Genomic DNA, 16,453 nt, shown 5'->3' with positions numbered 1-16,453 from the left:
AGAAATGAGCAAAAATTGCAAAGGGAGTGGAGTGGTGTTCAGTTGAGTGTGTGTGTATGTGTAGATACAGTAGACAGAGAGTATCTTTTTCCCAGGATAGAAATGTCTAATACCAGAGGTGAGGGAGAGTAAGTTCAAAAGGTTTCAGTTGGTTTCAATAGGTACATTTAATGTCCGAGCAATATATACAATATACATCCTGGAATTCTTTTTCTTTGCAGACTTGCTGTGGAAGTGCAGGTCAAGTTTTTTTATACACAGAGTCCGGTGGCTGCCTGATGGAGGCAAATATGACAGAGATTCAAGAGGCTGTAAGATAGGGGCATGAATCTGCAAGAACTGGAAAGGTATGAACACTGTGTAGGCAGAAGGGATTAGGTTAGTTGAGCATTGGACTGCTAATTTAATTAGTTTGGCACAACAATGTGGGCTGAAGGGCCGGTTCCTGTACTGTACTGCTCTATATTTGAGGTTTAATTATCAGGTTTTTGGCAAAGGAACTTTTGTGTGCTAAGAGAGCTGACTAACCTTCTGCCCTACACACTGAGCCATATCAAGAACGCCAATTAGCCACCAGCTGATATTAGTGGGGGAGATGATAGATCACTTCTGGTATAATTATACATCATTTTTGCTCTTATCTGTGGCTGAGTGGTTCACTCCTGTTACTGATCCAGACAGACATGGGCTCCTTTCCCAGTGCAGGCTCTTAGCACAGAATCCAGGCAGGTACACTGGTGCATTGCTGCACAGTGGCACATTACAATTGCCTCCCATTTGGTCGTGGGTAAAAAAAATGTTGATGCTTGTCTTAATATTCTATTTTGTTACAACCAAGGAGGCTATTTGGACCATCAAGTCTGTGCTGGCTCTCAAAGCAATTTCCCTGAAACTTTTTCTCTCTTTTCTGCCCATCAGCTCCCACTGATTCACCGCCCACTCATGGGCACCAAGGGATAATACAGTAGTCAACTTAGCTACCAATGTGTGTGCATTTGGGATGTGGAAGGAAATCAAGGTGCCCACTGGAAATCCACACAGTCACAGAAAAAAATGAGTGAGCTCCACATAGATGGCACTTGAGTTCGGGGTGGAAGTCAGATCCCTGGAGATGTGGGGTAGCACATCTGCTACACCACTGGGCCACCTTTTGTAAGACAAGAGTCCCTCATCGCCCCATTTAGTGTATTACTCAACCATCATCTATCCAGCAGATTAAATGTTCATTATTATCTTGCTGAATGTGGGATCTTACTATGCACAATGGTGATTTCTACATTTTACAAAGACAGCAGTGATTGCATTTCAAAAGTACTGAACTAGCCATTCAGTGCTTTGATCATGAAATGCATCAATGAAAATACAGGACCTTATATTTTCTAAAAGTACGTTATCTTGTTCAAACACTGCTTAATCATGTATTTGATCAGATTATTAACCATAGTTTTTAAAAAGTTTCCCTTGACTTTTCCTCTTTAATCTATTGGGTGCATCTGACAAATATACAATTGCCTTTCATCTCCTTATGTTTTGATGGGATTTGCAGCCTGTACCGAACATTACAGACCCATGTTAAATTACATTCGAGTAAACCAGTGAACTTGTATGCTTAATGGAAGTCCATAAGCTATTCTTTTGCTGTCATCTTGGCAGACTGCAGACAGCATGAAAGCCCTGATGACGGAGCTTTCATAATCCTTAGAGTGGAAGTAATTAATACCTGGTTGAAAGTAAATTCCATAAATCAGAAACATTGTCATCAGTCAATACAGCAATATTTGATGTAGTTTGATTTTTGCTTTTCAATACATGCAAAGAATTAGTTTCTACCTTAGGATCAATATATGATAATCTGGGCACTAAATTAAGAAGGCTTTGACATTTAAATTTATTTAGATTGAAATGTATAATTTCTCTGATGTGGTATACACTTAACTTTGTTTTCAATTGTATTTAATTGTAATTTAGGTACAACTGTAATGTTAAATGTATAATGCTAAACAGAGTACTGATGGTTTGGATTTCCTCTCAAGTCCCTGTGCCAAGAGCACAAGGTAAATGCACAAAGGTGAAATGTAGAAGTTTTAGTAACCATAGTTCTTTCTCATTTTTTAGAAATCTTTCTTAAATGGGTGTTTGGCAACCAATGGCAAGGTTAGTAATTACTTTCCATCCCTGAAATGCGTGTGAAAAGCTATTGATGACCATCTGCTTGTCTGTCTGGCAAACAGCATGGTTGAGCAGCAAGTTCCTGAATTTTGACACAGTAACGTAAAGGAATAGTGATATATTTTCAAGTCAGGATGGTGCAGCTTGGAGGGAAACCTGCAAATGGCATTTCCATGCACAAGCTGCTCATATCCCCCTTGACGGGAGAGGTCCTGCGCTTCAGGGATGCGAGATAAGGAAACTGGGAATGATACAGATTGGTACTTAATGGTCACCACAGATGTGGCAGGTGGGGGGGGGCTTGTTCCTCTGCTGTATGACTTAGCAGGTCAGGTAGCATCTGGGGTAAGAGGATGGAGTGAACTTTCCATGCCCAAGACTCTGTCAGTATGTTTCAGTTAAATGATGTCAGCTCCCCTTACCTGTGTCAGACAGCAGAGCATTACTAACAAAGAGAAAATCTGCAGATCTGCTGGAAATCCGAGCAACACACACAAAATGCTGGAGGAACTCAGCAGGCCAGGCAGCATCTAAGGAAAAAAATACAGTTGACGTTTTGGGCCGAAACCCTTCTGCAGGACTGGAGATAAAAAGCTGAGGAGAAGATTTGAAAGGTGGGAGGAGGGGAGAGAGAAACGCCAGGCTATAGGTGAAACTTGGAGAGGGAGGGATGAAGCAAAGATCTAGGAAGTTGATTGGTGATAGAGACAGAAGGCCACGGAAGAAAGAAAAGGTTGGGGGGAGGAGCACCAGAGGGAGGCAATGGGCAGACAAAGTGATAACATGAGAGAGGAACAGAGGGATGGGAAATGTTGAGGGGGGTGGGAGTCACTACTGGAAGTTTGAGAAATTGATGTTCATGCCATCAGGTCGGAGGCTACCCAAACAGAATATACGGTGTTGTTCCTCCAACCTAAGTGTGGCCTTATCCAGACAGTGGAGGTTGACCATGGATGGACTTATCAGAATGGGAATGGGAAGTGGAATTAAAATGTGTGGCCACTGGGAGATCCTGCTTGTTCTGGTGGACGGAGCGTAGATGCTTGGCGAAGCGGTCTCCCAATCTATGTCAGGTCTCACCGAAATACAAGAGGCCACACTGGGAACACCGGACACAGTGAATGACTCCAACAGACTCACAGGTGAAGTGTTGCTTCACCTGGAAGAACTACATAATTCTCCGAAACTTCCATCACCTCCAACTTAATTAATTTTTCAAAACTTCCGTCACCTCCAACTGGATCCCACCACCAAACACATCTTTCCCTCCCCCTCACTTTCTGTTTTCTGCAAGGATCACTCCCTACGTGACTCCCTTGTCCATTCGTCCCTCCCTACTAATCTCCTTCCTGGCACTTATCCTTACATGCGGAACAAGTGCTACACCTGCCCCTGCACCTCCTCCCTCACTACCATTCAGGGCTCCAAACAGTCCTTCCAGGTGAGGCCACACTTCACCTGTGAGTCTGTTGGGGTCATATGTGTTCGGTGCTCCCGGTGTGGCCACTTGTATATCGGTGACATAGACTGGGAGACCACTTCACTGAACATCTACGCTCTGTCCGCCAGAACAAGCGGGATCTCTCAGCGGCCACCCATTTTAATTCCACTTCCCATTCCCATTCTGATATGTCAATCCATCGCCTCCTCCATTGTCGAGTTGGAGGAACAACACCTTATATTCTGTTTGGGTCGCCTCCAACCTGATGGCATGAACATTGATTTCTCAAACTTCCAGTAATGTCTTCCCTCTTCACTGTTTCCCATCCCCTTGTCCCTCTCTCATGTTAACTCCTTGCCCGCCCATCGCCTCCCTCTGGTACTCCCCGCACCTCCTTTATTTCTCCTTTCTTCCATGGCCTTCTCTCTCTTCTACCAATCGACTTCATAGCTCATTGTTTCATTCTTCCCCCTCCAAGTTTCAGCTATTGTTTCTCTCTCCCCTCCTCCTCCTCCACCTTCTAAATCTGCTCCCCAAGGCCTGCTGAAGAGTCTTGGCTCAAAATGTCAACTGTTCTTTTTTCCGTGGATGCTGCCTGTCCAGCTGAGTTCCTCCAGCATTTTGCGTGTGTAGCTGAGCATTACTGATAGTTCAAAATCCTGCATTTTTATGAAACTTGAAATAGTTCTGAGATGTAGCTAGTGGAGCTGATGTTAGATCTTCAAATTGACATACAATTCTCTTTCTGAATATATAGATGCTGTCTGACCTGTTGGGTAATTCTGTCATTGTATTGTCTTTATTAATACTGGCTCCTGAGCAGCTCTATCGGCATGTTCTCAAGAAATCGATCTTTGTGTTCTTTAGATGCTTCCCAAAAGACAGCTCTGAAACTGAAAATAAAACAAGCAAACTTCATGAGCAATAGTTAAAGTGTAGATGAAATCCGATCCCAAAGTCTGTCATCTTTACAAATATTGTACATCTTTGTAAATATCTGAAAACTATATCATATAATTTATTCTGCCTGCAGAAGGGTGATAGTATGAGCTGTTAATCCTGTCTGAAGGTATTGAGGCATATTGAAATTAAATTTATCTACCTAAGCTATGACAAGCTGTCTGGTGGAGTAATTTATCTTTGATCGGCAGTTCTACACACAAGCATATGAGTATTGGTTGCCATCTGTACTTACTTCCCACATGTTTGGATCCACTGCAGTCAGTGGAAGTCAGGAGCAGAGTTGAGTACAGCTGGCTGCTGATGTTCTCAGAAGCATTAAATGCCAAAGGCCAAGGCTAATTTATTCCCATCCTGTTAGAAAACAGATGGCTAAAATTCCAACTGCCTTCCAGCAAAAGTAATAAAAATGGTTGAAATAAAGCAGGCAGTGAGTGGTTGAAAAGAATGAGGTAAATATGTGCAAATAGAGACATTTGCAAAATGGTGTTCAGCGGTTGAGGAGAGGTTTCTCTCAATTCATTCTTGGGACCTAGGGAAAGCCAACATTTTGTTGCCCATCTCAAACTCTCCTTGAGAAATTGGTGGTGAGCAGCCTTCATGACCTGGTCATTGCTCTTGTTATCAAACTAGATGCTGGGAGATTGCAGTGGGCCGAGCAGCATCTGTGGAGGGAAATAGATAGTCAACATTTCAGGTTGAGAACCTTCATCTGAACTGAAAGTTAGAGGGGAGAGAGCCGGTAAAAAGGGTGAAGGGAAGGGGTGGAGCAAGAGCTGGCGAATGGTGGAGGTGGATTCAGGTGAGGAGGAGTGATGGGCAGTTGGAGGAGAGAAGAGTAGAAATAGTGACAGCGCTTAGGAGGGGCGTGACAAAGGGCTGCCAACCATGCAGTCTGATAAGAGAAGTTGGAGCACGGAATCAGGGAGGTGGGATGAACTGATGGAAACTGTGGCTTCATTATGTTATAAACATTAAATTCTCTAACTTCTGGTAAACTGCTCCACTCTGTCCCTTTTTACTCTCCCCTTATGATCTACCCAGCTCTTTCCACACCAAACTCAAACCCCATTTATAATGGTTCTTTCCCCTTTTCTACCAATGCCATGTGCCATTCATCCACACACTCCCCCCACTCATTCCCTTCCCTCATGGTACCCATCTGCCCTCACGACCTCCGTCACTTGATTCCATTTTCCACCTTCCTCTCAACCTCCACTAAGTGCTGCCCTTTGCTGCCTCCACTTGTCACCTCTCAACTTCTGTCATTGTTTCCACTCTTCTCTCCACACCTGGATCCACCTATCACCTGCCAGCTCTTGCATCACCCCTTCCCCTCACCCTTTTATCCTATCTCCCCTCTACCTTTCAGTCCAGATGGAGGATCTCAGCCCAAAACTTCAACTGTCCTTTTCCCTCCACAGGTGCTGCTTGATCTGCTGAGTTCCTCCACCGTCTTGTCTTCTGCTCCAGATTCCAGCATCTGCAGTCTTTCTGTTTCCATTATTTTTATTAAAGTGGGACTCTACTAATAGTAATTGCATAGGGTTCTGTGTGATAAGATTCAGTTTGTATTTTACTATGATCGAAAATGGGATAAATTAATAATAAATAATTTTACCAGCTCAATTCTAATAGCATAATAAATTTAATCATAACACATAATCACTGTTTGCTTTGGATCTTTTTTTTATTAAGTTGACAACTCAACCAAAGGAAGAGCTATGACTTAAGAATTATATATCCTGACTGCTTAAGTAGTACTGTTGATTCAAGATGACCTCTCCAATAGGCTGTTTATACTCCATGAAACTCAGCATCATTGAAGGCTGTTGTCTGCACTGCTCACGCGCATCACAGAGTCCCACTAGAGGGCTTCATGATGACAAGAAACTCCAGTAGATGCCAGGTGCTACTCAAATGCTGGTGAAATAAAAAAATTTGAAGAGCTGCATGCTTTCCAAGATGAATGCTTTTGCTGTTTTACTATTCAGTCCGATTGCAGGTTGAATATATCCCAAGAAGCATCAAAATAGCTTTTGCAGAACATGGGGTTTGAGTTTGTGGTCAGTGGTGTCCTTACTTTTCATTGGCTTCTGATAGCAAAGTCTAGTTACAAAATTCTTTGAAAATGCAACACTGTCTACAGGGAGTGGTGTTCCTGACAACTAAGTAACAACGTAATTGTGTGTGCGTGCGTGCGTGCGTGCGTGTGTGTGTGTGTGTGTGTGTGTGTGTTTTATATATTGTGTTTGGGAGGATGTCATGACTTCCAAACATCTTGATTCCAATCCCAATGTGTACATGTTTTTGATGGAGGCAGTGTAGCAGAGAGTGGGAATTGTGGGCTGGGGCGGATCACAGACAGCCTGCTCCCAGTAGACATTTTGGTTACCTAAAAATAATGTTGCAAGCCTCATAGTTTATCTGTCTCCCAAGTTTAACCCAATCCAATGGGGTATTCTGGGATTAGGGAAACCCAGCAGTTAAAGGATGGCAGTAGATGGTAAATGGGGAAGCGAAGCTTTTCTCGTATATGTCGTGTGGAAGAGGAAGAGGAGTACTCTCATCACCAAACTTATTTGCTCCTTCCTCCATGATCATCAACTTCAACTCCAAGATCACCACTCCCCTTTTCGCATGGTACCCATTTCCCCCACCCCTAAATATGGACATCCCTACTACTGATCGACCTCATAAGATTTAGACTTTGCCATCCTGCCACATGCTTAGTCATCCAGAAACAGCAGAAAATCTGCAGATGCTGGAAATCCGAGCAACACACACAAAATGCTGGAGGAACTCAGCAGGCCAGGCATCCATGGAAAAGAGTACAGTCGAGACGCTTCGATCCAAAACATCGACTGTACTTTTTTCCTAGATCCAGCCTGGCTGGCTGAGTTCCTCCAGCATTTTACGTGACATACTCATTCACAACAGGCTTTCTGCACATTCCTTTTCACTGGAGCATTCACTGCAATCAGGCTGGCTTCTGGATGGAACCACAAGGGAAAAGAAGTGAAAACTCTGCAGAATGGAATCCCTAACCCACCGACTACTGCACCTCCATTAATAAGGTTGCAAACCTCATGCTCTATTTGTGTCCCAGGTTTAGATTTAGATTAGATTATGAGGACATTCAGTCCTCGTTTATTGTCATTTGGATATGCATGCATTAAAAAATGATACAATGTTCCTCCAGAATGATATCACAAAAAAACAGGACAAACCAAGACTAAAACTGACAAAACCACATAATTATAACATATAGTTACAACGGTGCAAAGCAATACCATAATTTGATAAAGAGCAGACCATGGGCACGGTAAAAAAAAATCTCAAAGTCCCGATCGACTCATCATCTAACGCAGGCGACAGAAGGGAGAAACTCTCCCTGCCATGAACCTCCAAGTGCCGACAACTTGCCGATGCATTGGAAGCACCCGACCGCAGCCGACTCTGAGTCCATTCGAAAACTTTGAGCTTCCGACCAGCCCTTCAACACAGCCTCTCCGAGCACCATCCTCTGCCGAGCGCTTCGACCCTGCCCCGGCCGCCGAGCAACAAGCAAAGCCGAGGACTCGGGGCCTTCTCCTCCGGAGATTCTGAACCACACAGTAGCAGCAGCAGCGAAGCAGGCATTTCAGAAGTTTCTCCAGATGCTCCTCCATGCTCTAACAACTGTCTCCATCAAATCAGGATTGTGCACGGCACCCTACTTGACAAATAACAGACATCACCACCAGAGCGACTGCTACCAGCTGCGTCGTGCTGCCATCTTCTCCTCCCGCCGACATAGGATCCCAAACCAATGGAGTTTCTACCTGATAAAGGACTCCAGCAATTAGAGCTGGGTTTCCTTATGCCCAGCCTCTACTCAAATGCCTGGGAAAGCCCTCCCAGATGACATCAAGGCCAAGACTAGAAATTGCTGGAAATACTCAGCTGTTGCTCTCAAGAAAAGAAATGGAATCAAATTTTCTGGACAAAGGCCCTTTGTCAGATCTTCAAAACCAAAATTGTCTGAATACAGGTGGTACAAAGCTTAGTATTCTATTTTCCAATCATGCATGGAAAACTAAAAATATTGTCTACTTGAAAGTTTGGAGGAGAAGAGGCATGTCAAGTGGATAGGATAGGTCAAGGGGAAACCAGAACAATAGGAGTAGTTCTCACTGTCAGGGACAGGCAGGAAGATGATCATCAGGCATGAGAAGCCCTTGATGTTGCTGAGTGATGCTCAGATGTTGGCCAGACCCCATCCCTGTGCTGTCAACAAAGCTATTTTCTGCTTCACCTGGATATCCAAAATGTCATCTGTATGACAGGCTGTGATGCACGATTCTTCAGTGAATGGCTACCTTAGTTTGTGCCTGCTTTAAGCTCTGTGTGGAAGCATGATATGCAAACACTACAGGTCACCGCATGTTGAGGTTCTACCTGTCCCTGGGGTTGCAAAGGGCGGGTCTGGCACTGTTGTCAAGCAGTGCTTTATTCATTTTGATGTTGCCCCAATAACAGTCTTTTGAGGAACGGTTCCTACTGAAAAACACCCTTGACCACATATCCATCAGGCTGGAGGTCAGCAAGAAATGTCGTGAAGGCTGACGGCCATAGTGGTTCCGTGAGTAGACCCTCGAGATACTTGGCAGGATGCCTCATCACTAGCTCTCACTAACAAGAGTTCAATATGGCTGTCAATGAAAATAGCCCTCCCCATTATATCCTCCCTGCACAGTTAAAGTCTCACTGCAAATCTTGCTGCCATTTGGATAAGCTGATAGACCATCATGTTATGGACTGTGCTTTTACTAGGAAGATCTAGAAGATTATGCAAAAGTCCTTGCTGAAGTTCATCCTGAGCAGCCGTATAACTGAGTATACTCTGACCTACTGACTGTTCCCAGAGACACATACCCAGCATGCTGGAAAATTGTTAATCCAATCCTATGTCTTATGGTCTTATACCCGGCATCAAAAGTTACGGGGAGAAGGCTGAGGAGTGGGTCTGAGGAGGAGGAAAAAAGGATCAGCCATGACTGAATGGCAGAGCAGACTCAGTGGGGCCAAGGGCCTAATTCTGCTCCTATGTCTTATGGGCTTATGGTCTAAGATGTACTTCAGTCTTCCTGAGTCTTGCTGGTATTCCAGTGCAATGGAATGGCTGTAAGTGAACAAGTCTGTTCTGAACTGCAGGGCTACATCCTAAGGGATGAACTGAAGCTTTGTGTAACTAGTTGAAAGATCGTGAACAGAAGGACTATATTCTAAGGCCCTGCTGAAACTGGACTCTGAAGGGTTTGGTCTCAAACACTTAGTGGGTGTATTCTTCAGAGGCCACATGAGTTGCATTGGTGCTGTGTAGATAGAATATATTGACTCTGACACCCATGAATATAAGTATGTTTTGATTATTCATAAAGCTATGTATAGGAGATAAAATTCAAAATTCATTTTGAAATGGAAAAGAAATTCTAGGATAGGATTTGCAATGCCTGATGTCTTGTAATCAGGGTCTTGTTGTTCTATTGGAATAAACTATGTTCCAGCACAATTATACAGTGTCTGCAAAAAGCATTCACCTCCCCTTGGAAGTTTTCATGTTTTATTATTTTACAAAATTGAATTATAGTGGGTTTTATTTGGCTTTTTGAAACTGATCAACTGAAAACGTCTCCTTCATGTCAAAGTGAAAACAAATCTCTACAAAGTGATTTAAATTAATTAGAAATTAATTGCATAAGTATTCACCCCCTTCAAGCCAGTATTTAGTAGATGCACCTTTGGCAGCAATTACAGCCTTGAGTCTGTGTGGATAGATCTCTACCAGCTTTGCACATCTGGACACTGCAATTTTTCCCCATTCTTCTTTACATAACTGCCCAAGCTCTGTCAGATTGCATCGGGATCATGAGTGAACAGCCCTTTTCAAGTCTAGCCAAAAGTTCTCAATTGGATTGAGGTCTGGACTCTGACTTGGCCATTCTAGGACATTAACTTTGCTGGTTTTAAGCCACTCCTGTGCAGCTTTGGCTTTATGCTTGGGGTCATTGTCTCGCTAGAAAACAAATCTTCTCCCAAGTCGCAGTTCTCTTGCAGACTATATCAGGTTTTCCTGCAGGAGTTCCCTGTATTTTGCTACATTCATTTTACCCCCTACAAGCCTTCCAGGACCTACTGCAGTGAAGTATCCCCACTGCATGACGTAGCCACCACCATACTCCACGGTAGGGATGGTGTGTTTTTGATGAGGTGCGGTGTTTGGCTTATGCCAAACATAGTGTTTAGTCTGATGGCCAAAAAGCTCAATTTTGGTCTCATCAGACCATAGAACCTTCTTCCAATTGACTTCAGAGTCTCCTACATGCCTTCTGCCAAATTCTAGCTGGGATTTCTTGTGAGTTTTTTTTAACAGTGGCATTCTCTTTGCCACTTTCCCATAAAGATGCGACTGGTGAAGAACCCGGGCCAACGATTGTTATATGCACAGTCTCTCCCATCTCAGCCACCGAAGCTTGTAACTTCTTCAGAGTTGTCATAGGTCTCTTAGTGGCCTCCACTACGAGTCCCCTTCTTGCACAGTCACTCAGTTTTTGAGGATGGCTTGTTCTAGGCGGACTTACAGCTGTGCCAAATTCTTTCCATTTCTTAATGATTGATTTAACTGTATTTCAAGGGATATTCGGTGACTTGGAAATTTTCTTGTATCCATCTCCTGACTTGTGCTTTTCAATAACCTTTTCATGGAGTTGCTTGGAGTGTTCTTTTGTCTTCATGGTGTAGTTTTTGCCAGGATACTGACTCACCAGCAGTTGGACCTTCCAGATCCAGGTGTATTTTTACTACAATCAATTGAAACGCCTTGACTGCACACAGGTCTCCAAAAACAGATCTCCATTTAACTAATTATTGTGACTTCTAAAACCAATTGGCTGCACCAGTGATAATTTAGTGTGTGAATACTTATGCAATCAATTATCTTGTGTATTATATTTGTAATTAATTTAGATCACTTTGTAGAAATTTGTTTTCACTTTAACGTGAAAGAGCCTTTTCTGTTGATCAGTGTCAAAAAAAGCCGAATTAAATCCACTGTGATTCAAGGTTGTAAAAGAGTAAAACATGAAAACTTCTGGGGGTGGGGGGGGGAGGGGTGAACACTTTTTATCGGTACTGTGCATGTTGATGCAAGCATGCATCCTTTACATGGTTAATGACTGTCAAGAGGCAGATGAGAACTTCTGCTTGTCTGCCCTGGGTGCACCTCAGCATTAGCTGAGAGAGTCTGAGTTAAGGCTAGGACTGAGTTAATGCTAGGCTTAAATGGAGCTTTTACGACTGAGATCAATTGGAAGTGCATATCCATCGACTGGTGGTGCGGGGTCATGTGGCTGAAAGCCCACTCCTCTTTCACTGCTCAATCGATCGTCAATCATATCAAGGTCTCTGATACCCATGGTGCATTCATCAGATCATTTCCTGGCACCTGAACAGCATTCATCAAAAATGCTTCCTGAAAGAAAGACAACTCAGCTTATACCCCACTTCCACTTTCATAGGAACTGTGAAAAACATGTGTTTATTTTCTTGAGCCTAAGCAATGATAAGAAACCAAACAATTACCAAGAACAGCATTGCTTCTAATTTAAAGGAGCCTTTGGCTAGAACAAATTTCTTGAAATACAACATACTGCTGATCTGTTTCTTGATGACAGGTAATGATACAATCTGCCTCTTGACTGGCAAGTATCATTAAAGTTTTACTCTCTTCACCACAAGTGGTCGGCAATAGTGATCTGCTGCAAATGTCCACATAGCAAATGTCTATGATGGGCAAATGGCATTTTAATAGATAAAAGAACCTGGTTTTTCTATTAAAGAATCAGCTCAAAGAGCAAATTCCAAGAGGACCACAACCTTGTTGTAATTTGGAGGTTTGTGTGCCTCAATGATCTGCAGAGATATGTTAGCTGGAGTCAGGAGTTTATGGTTTGGCTCTTGGTAGGCTCTTGCCAAATAATTCAAAGGGTAGAGGACAGATTAAGAGTGGTCCACCAGTCCTCCCGGTTCAGGGGTTGAACTCAGATATAACAACTTTGACTAGTAAATCAAAATTGTTATGGAAACAGCGATGAAGAATCCTCCTACATCTAAGTGTGATGGTATTCCTGATGGTATGCCGGCACTAGCCTGGCTGACTACTGTGAAAACTAAGAGGAAGCTACTGACACGATGAAGGAAGCTGAGCACCACCACAGATAGAGAACCTTCATTGCTGCCCCAAGCGCCAGCGGCTTAACATGTAGTAAGTCGAAAGAGCAAATGACTCAGCGAAGAAACAGCATCCCCTTTGCACCAGATGTTTTGCATGGAGATGCTTAAAGTGGGGAGCAATCATCCCAAGTGAACCTGGGTTTCCAGCGAGCCACCTTTCTGGTCCTGGATTAATCCCGATTGAGCAGGATCGTCATGGATTGCAGGTGGGCTGCAGGGTGGTGTCCTTGCTGGGACCTGCCCCATGAGCTCCCTTTTGTGATTTGCTTTACCTCCAGAAAGCGATTACTTTTATGAACATAGTGTGTGAATGGCAGCACAGTGAACATTAGATGCTGTGACCATCTGTCTTTGCATTACAGCACTTGGCAAGTGCGATCTGATTCAAGGAGTTTGACCTTCACTTCTGGCAGACTGGTGCTTTTCACTGCACGTGATACTCCAGGCTACATGTGATGCGTTATTGTATCAGTATTCACAAAGGAAAAGGCATTGACTTGAGAAACAGTTGAATTTGCTTTTGGGGTACTGAAGAGCAGGCTATCCAGAACTGCACATTGCTGTCTGAGATGGTCAGTTCTTGCTATTGACAAAGGAGTTCAAGTATTTTAACATCTTTTCAATCTGCCCAAGTGCATTGCTGCTATGGTGTATTTTACCATGAGTTCACTTCTGGTACATAAATGAATAAGGGTGTTATTGCAGATGCAACAGGGGCTTGGAGGGAGATGGAAACTACCTGGAGAGCTAGAGGTGAGATTTCATTACAGGGCCAACTTGGCACAGAGTAGTATTGCAACATCCTTGCTCCCTGGCTCAATGGAGTGGATTTGCAGTTGGTCTTGGATGAATCAGTGCATCATTGGGAAGAAGAGCATTTTGCATTAACATAGAGTACAGCATCATGGTTCAATCCATATCTTGACTTCTAGACAGCATCAAAGTTTTATTCTTTTTACCACATGCGGCCAGCAATGGAAATTAAGCCAGTAGTGATATGGATGTCAACACTGCAAATATCAATCTAGGTATGGTCAACAAGGGTTTTTGTCTTAGGTGAGCTGAAAAGAGACAAAGGGTTATGATGTTATGGGAGTGAGGCAGTCCGGCAGTCTCTAGATTGAGGTTGCCCAAGAGATAAAAAGTTTTGCTTTTTGAAACAAAAGATGGGAAGGAATTGATGAACAAACTTCCTACACTGTAGCTTTCGTTCTTCATGCATAAAATTATTAAATCAACTTGGAAGTCATGCCTCAGATTTTAGCGATTGCACTTGCAAGGCACTGGTGTTAAGTGTAAGTTGTTTATTTGTAGAATAGATCCCAAAGACCCTTTTCAACATCTGGACAACACACTTCAATGTTAAGGGCTAAAATCATCAGTGGGGTGAAAGAAAAAATGCATTCAGAGGAGTAAAAATTAATCGATTCTGTCAAAACTGGAGATGATAGGAGGGATTATAGAAGTTTCTTCAAGGATTGAGTTGAAAGGAGGCTCATCAGGGCAATGATGGAGAGCAGAATGGATGAAAACACAACCTCCAAAAATGGATCAAATGGATGGAGTTACTCAAGTCGAAGAAAGAGACACTTTGTATTGCAGTAGGTCGTTATAAGATTGTAAACCGGAGAGGGGTTTTAAACCATAGATGAGGAGATTAAACCAGTGGCTTTGGGCATCCCATCCGAGAGCCAATATTTAGCTGATGTGTAAGTGAGAACTAATAGTGCATAAGCTACAGAGTGATTAAACTGTAGCCGTTGAGGCTGGAGTGTGGGAGGTTCACTGGAGGTTCAAGCTTGAGAGATTGGCATAAAATCTATTGGGACAATCATATCATGATGGAACAGTGATGGAGAAAAGGTTTCATTTCTAGGAGCACTATAAAGGGAGATGATGTTTTGAGAGGTGAGCATTTTCTTAAATGAAGTGCCCATATCCTTAAATGTTTGGTTTGATTGGACCAAAGCTGGGGAAAAAATTGATAAAAGTCAGAGTACGTATACATTTCCATACCATCTTGAGATTCATTTTCTTGCAGATGTTTACAGGAAAATAAAAAAATACAACAGAATTATGAAGAGCTCTACATAAACAAAGACAGGGAAACAGAAAATGTGTGAAAGAAGACAAAGAGTGAAAATAAAAATAGATAATACGGAGGACATAAGTTGTAGAGTCCTTGAAAGTGAGTCTGTAGGTTGTGATGTATTGGGTTATATCCACTACCTTTTGTAGACCTTTCCATTCTTGGTGTTTCTATACCAGGCCCTGATGTAATCAGTCAGGATAGAAACATAGAAAATAGGTGCAGGAGTAGGCCATTCAGCCCTTCGAGCCTGCACCGCCATTCAGTATGATCATGGCTGATCATCCAACTCAGAACCCTGTACCTGCCTTCTCTCCATACCCCACAGGGCCATGTCTAACTCGCTCTGAAATATAGCCAATGAACTGGCCTCAACTGTTTCCTGTGGCAGAGAATTCCACAGATTCACCACTCTCTGTGTGAAGAAATTTTTCCTCATCTCGGTCCTAAAAGGTCCTTTATCCTTAAACTGTGACCCCTCGTTCTGGACTTCCCCAACATTGTGAACAATCTTCCTCCATCTAGCCTGTCCAATCCCTTTAGAATTTTATACGTTTCAATAACATCCCCCCTCAATCTTCTAAATTCCAGCGAGTATAAGCCTAGTCAATCCAATCTTTCATCACATGAAAGTTCTGCCATCCCAGGAATCAATCTGGTGAACGTTCTTTGTACTCCCTCTATGGCAAGAATGTCCTTCCTCAGGTTAGGCGACCAGAACTGCACGCAATACTCCAGGTGTGGTCTCACCAAGGCCTTGTACAACTGCAGTAGAACCTCCCTGCTCCTGTACTCGAATCCTCTTGCTATGAATGCCAGAATACTCTCCACTGTGCATCTATAGAAGTGATTCAATGTTCTAAGTGACGTACTGAATCTGTGTAAACTTCTAAGAAAGTAGAGGCATTACCATGCTTTCTTTGTGATGGACCTTATGCCCTGGCCCCAAGACAGATCCTCTGATATGACAACACCACCTCCACCTCTGATCCCCTTATGAGAATTGGCTCTTGGACCTCCGGCTTGTTCCTTCTGCAGTCAAAAATCAGTTCTTTGGCTTTTGCTGACATTGAGTGAGAGATTGTTGTTGTGGTCCACAGCTTCGTGGCACCATTCAACCAGATTTCCAGCCTCCCCCCCACAGATGTGCTGATTCATCACCACATTAGATTCAGCCAACAACAGTGGTGTCATCAGCATACTTAAGTATGGCATAAAGTACGAACGTAAATAGAGCACAGAGCTTAGCGCAGTATTGTGGTGTACCCGTGTTGTTAGTGATTGTGGAGGAGATGTTGTTTCCAATCTGTACTGACCGGGGTCAGCAAGTGATGAAATCGAGGATCCAGGTGCACATGAAGGTATTGAAGCGCAGGTCTTGGAGCTTAGTGGTGAGTTTCAAGGGGATGATAATGTTGAATGGTGAGCTGTATTCAATGAAAAGCATCTTGAAGTATGCACCTTCATTGTCCAGGTGTTCCTGTGCTGAGTGAAGAAAGGGCCAATGAAATGGCATCTGC

General features: G+C 43.2%; 1 protein-coding gene across 6 annotated transcripts in view; it reads left to right on the top strand.

Annotated features, from left to right (window-relative positions):
• The window catches only part of LOC134351680 (metabotropic glutamate receptor 8-like), a 440,260-nt gene that overhangs the window by 266,481 nt on the left and 157,326 nt on the right, over positions 1–16,453 (top strand). For 5 of the 6 annotated variants that reach the window (XM_063058170.1, XM_063058165.1, XM_063058166.1 and 2 more), the window contains one exon: positions 2,116–2,154. The exons of the other annotated variant lie outside the window; for it this stretch is intronic. In XM_063058170.1, coding sequence (XP_062914240.1) covers positions 2,116–2,154 — 39 coding nt within the window. The remainder of the gene's footprint in view (positions 1–2,115; positions 2,155–16,453) is intronic. 6 annotated transcript variants of the gene reach the window in all.

This window comes from Mobula hypostoma, chromosome 9 (genome assembly GCF_963921235.1).
Source record: "Mobula hypostoma chromosome 9, sMobHyp1.1, whole genome shotgun sequence".
In the NCBI taxonomy this organism is placed as follows: Eukaryota; Metazoa; Chordata; class Chondrichthyes; order Myliobatiformes; family Myliobatidae; genus Mobula; species Mobula hypostoma.
The sequence above is the reverse complement of the archived record's forward strand: the minus strand, read 5'-3'. Positions and strand labels throughout refer to the sequence as shown.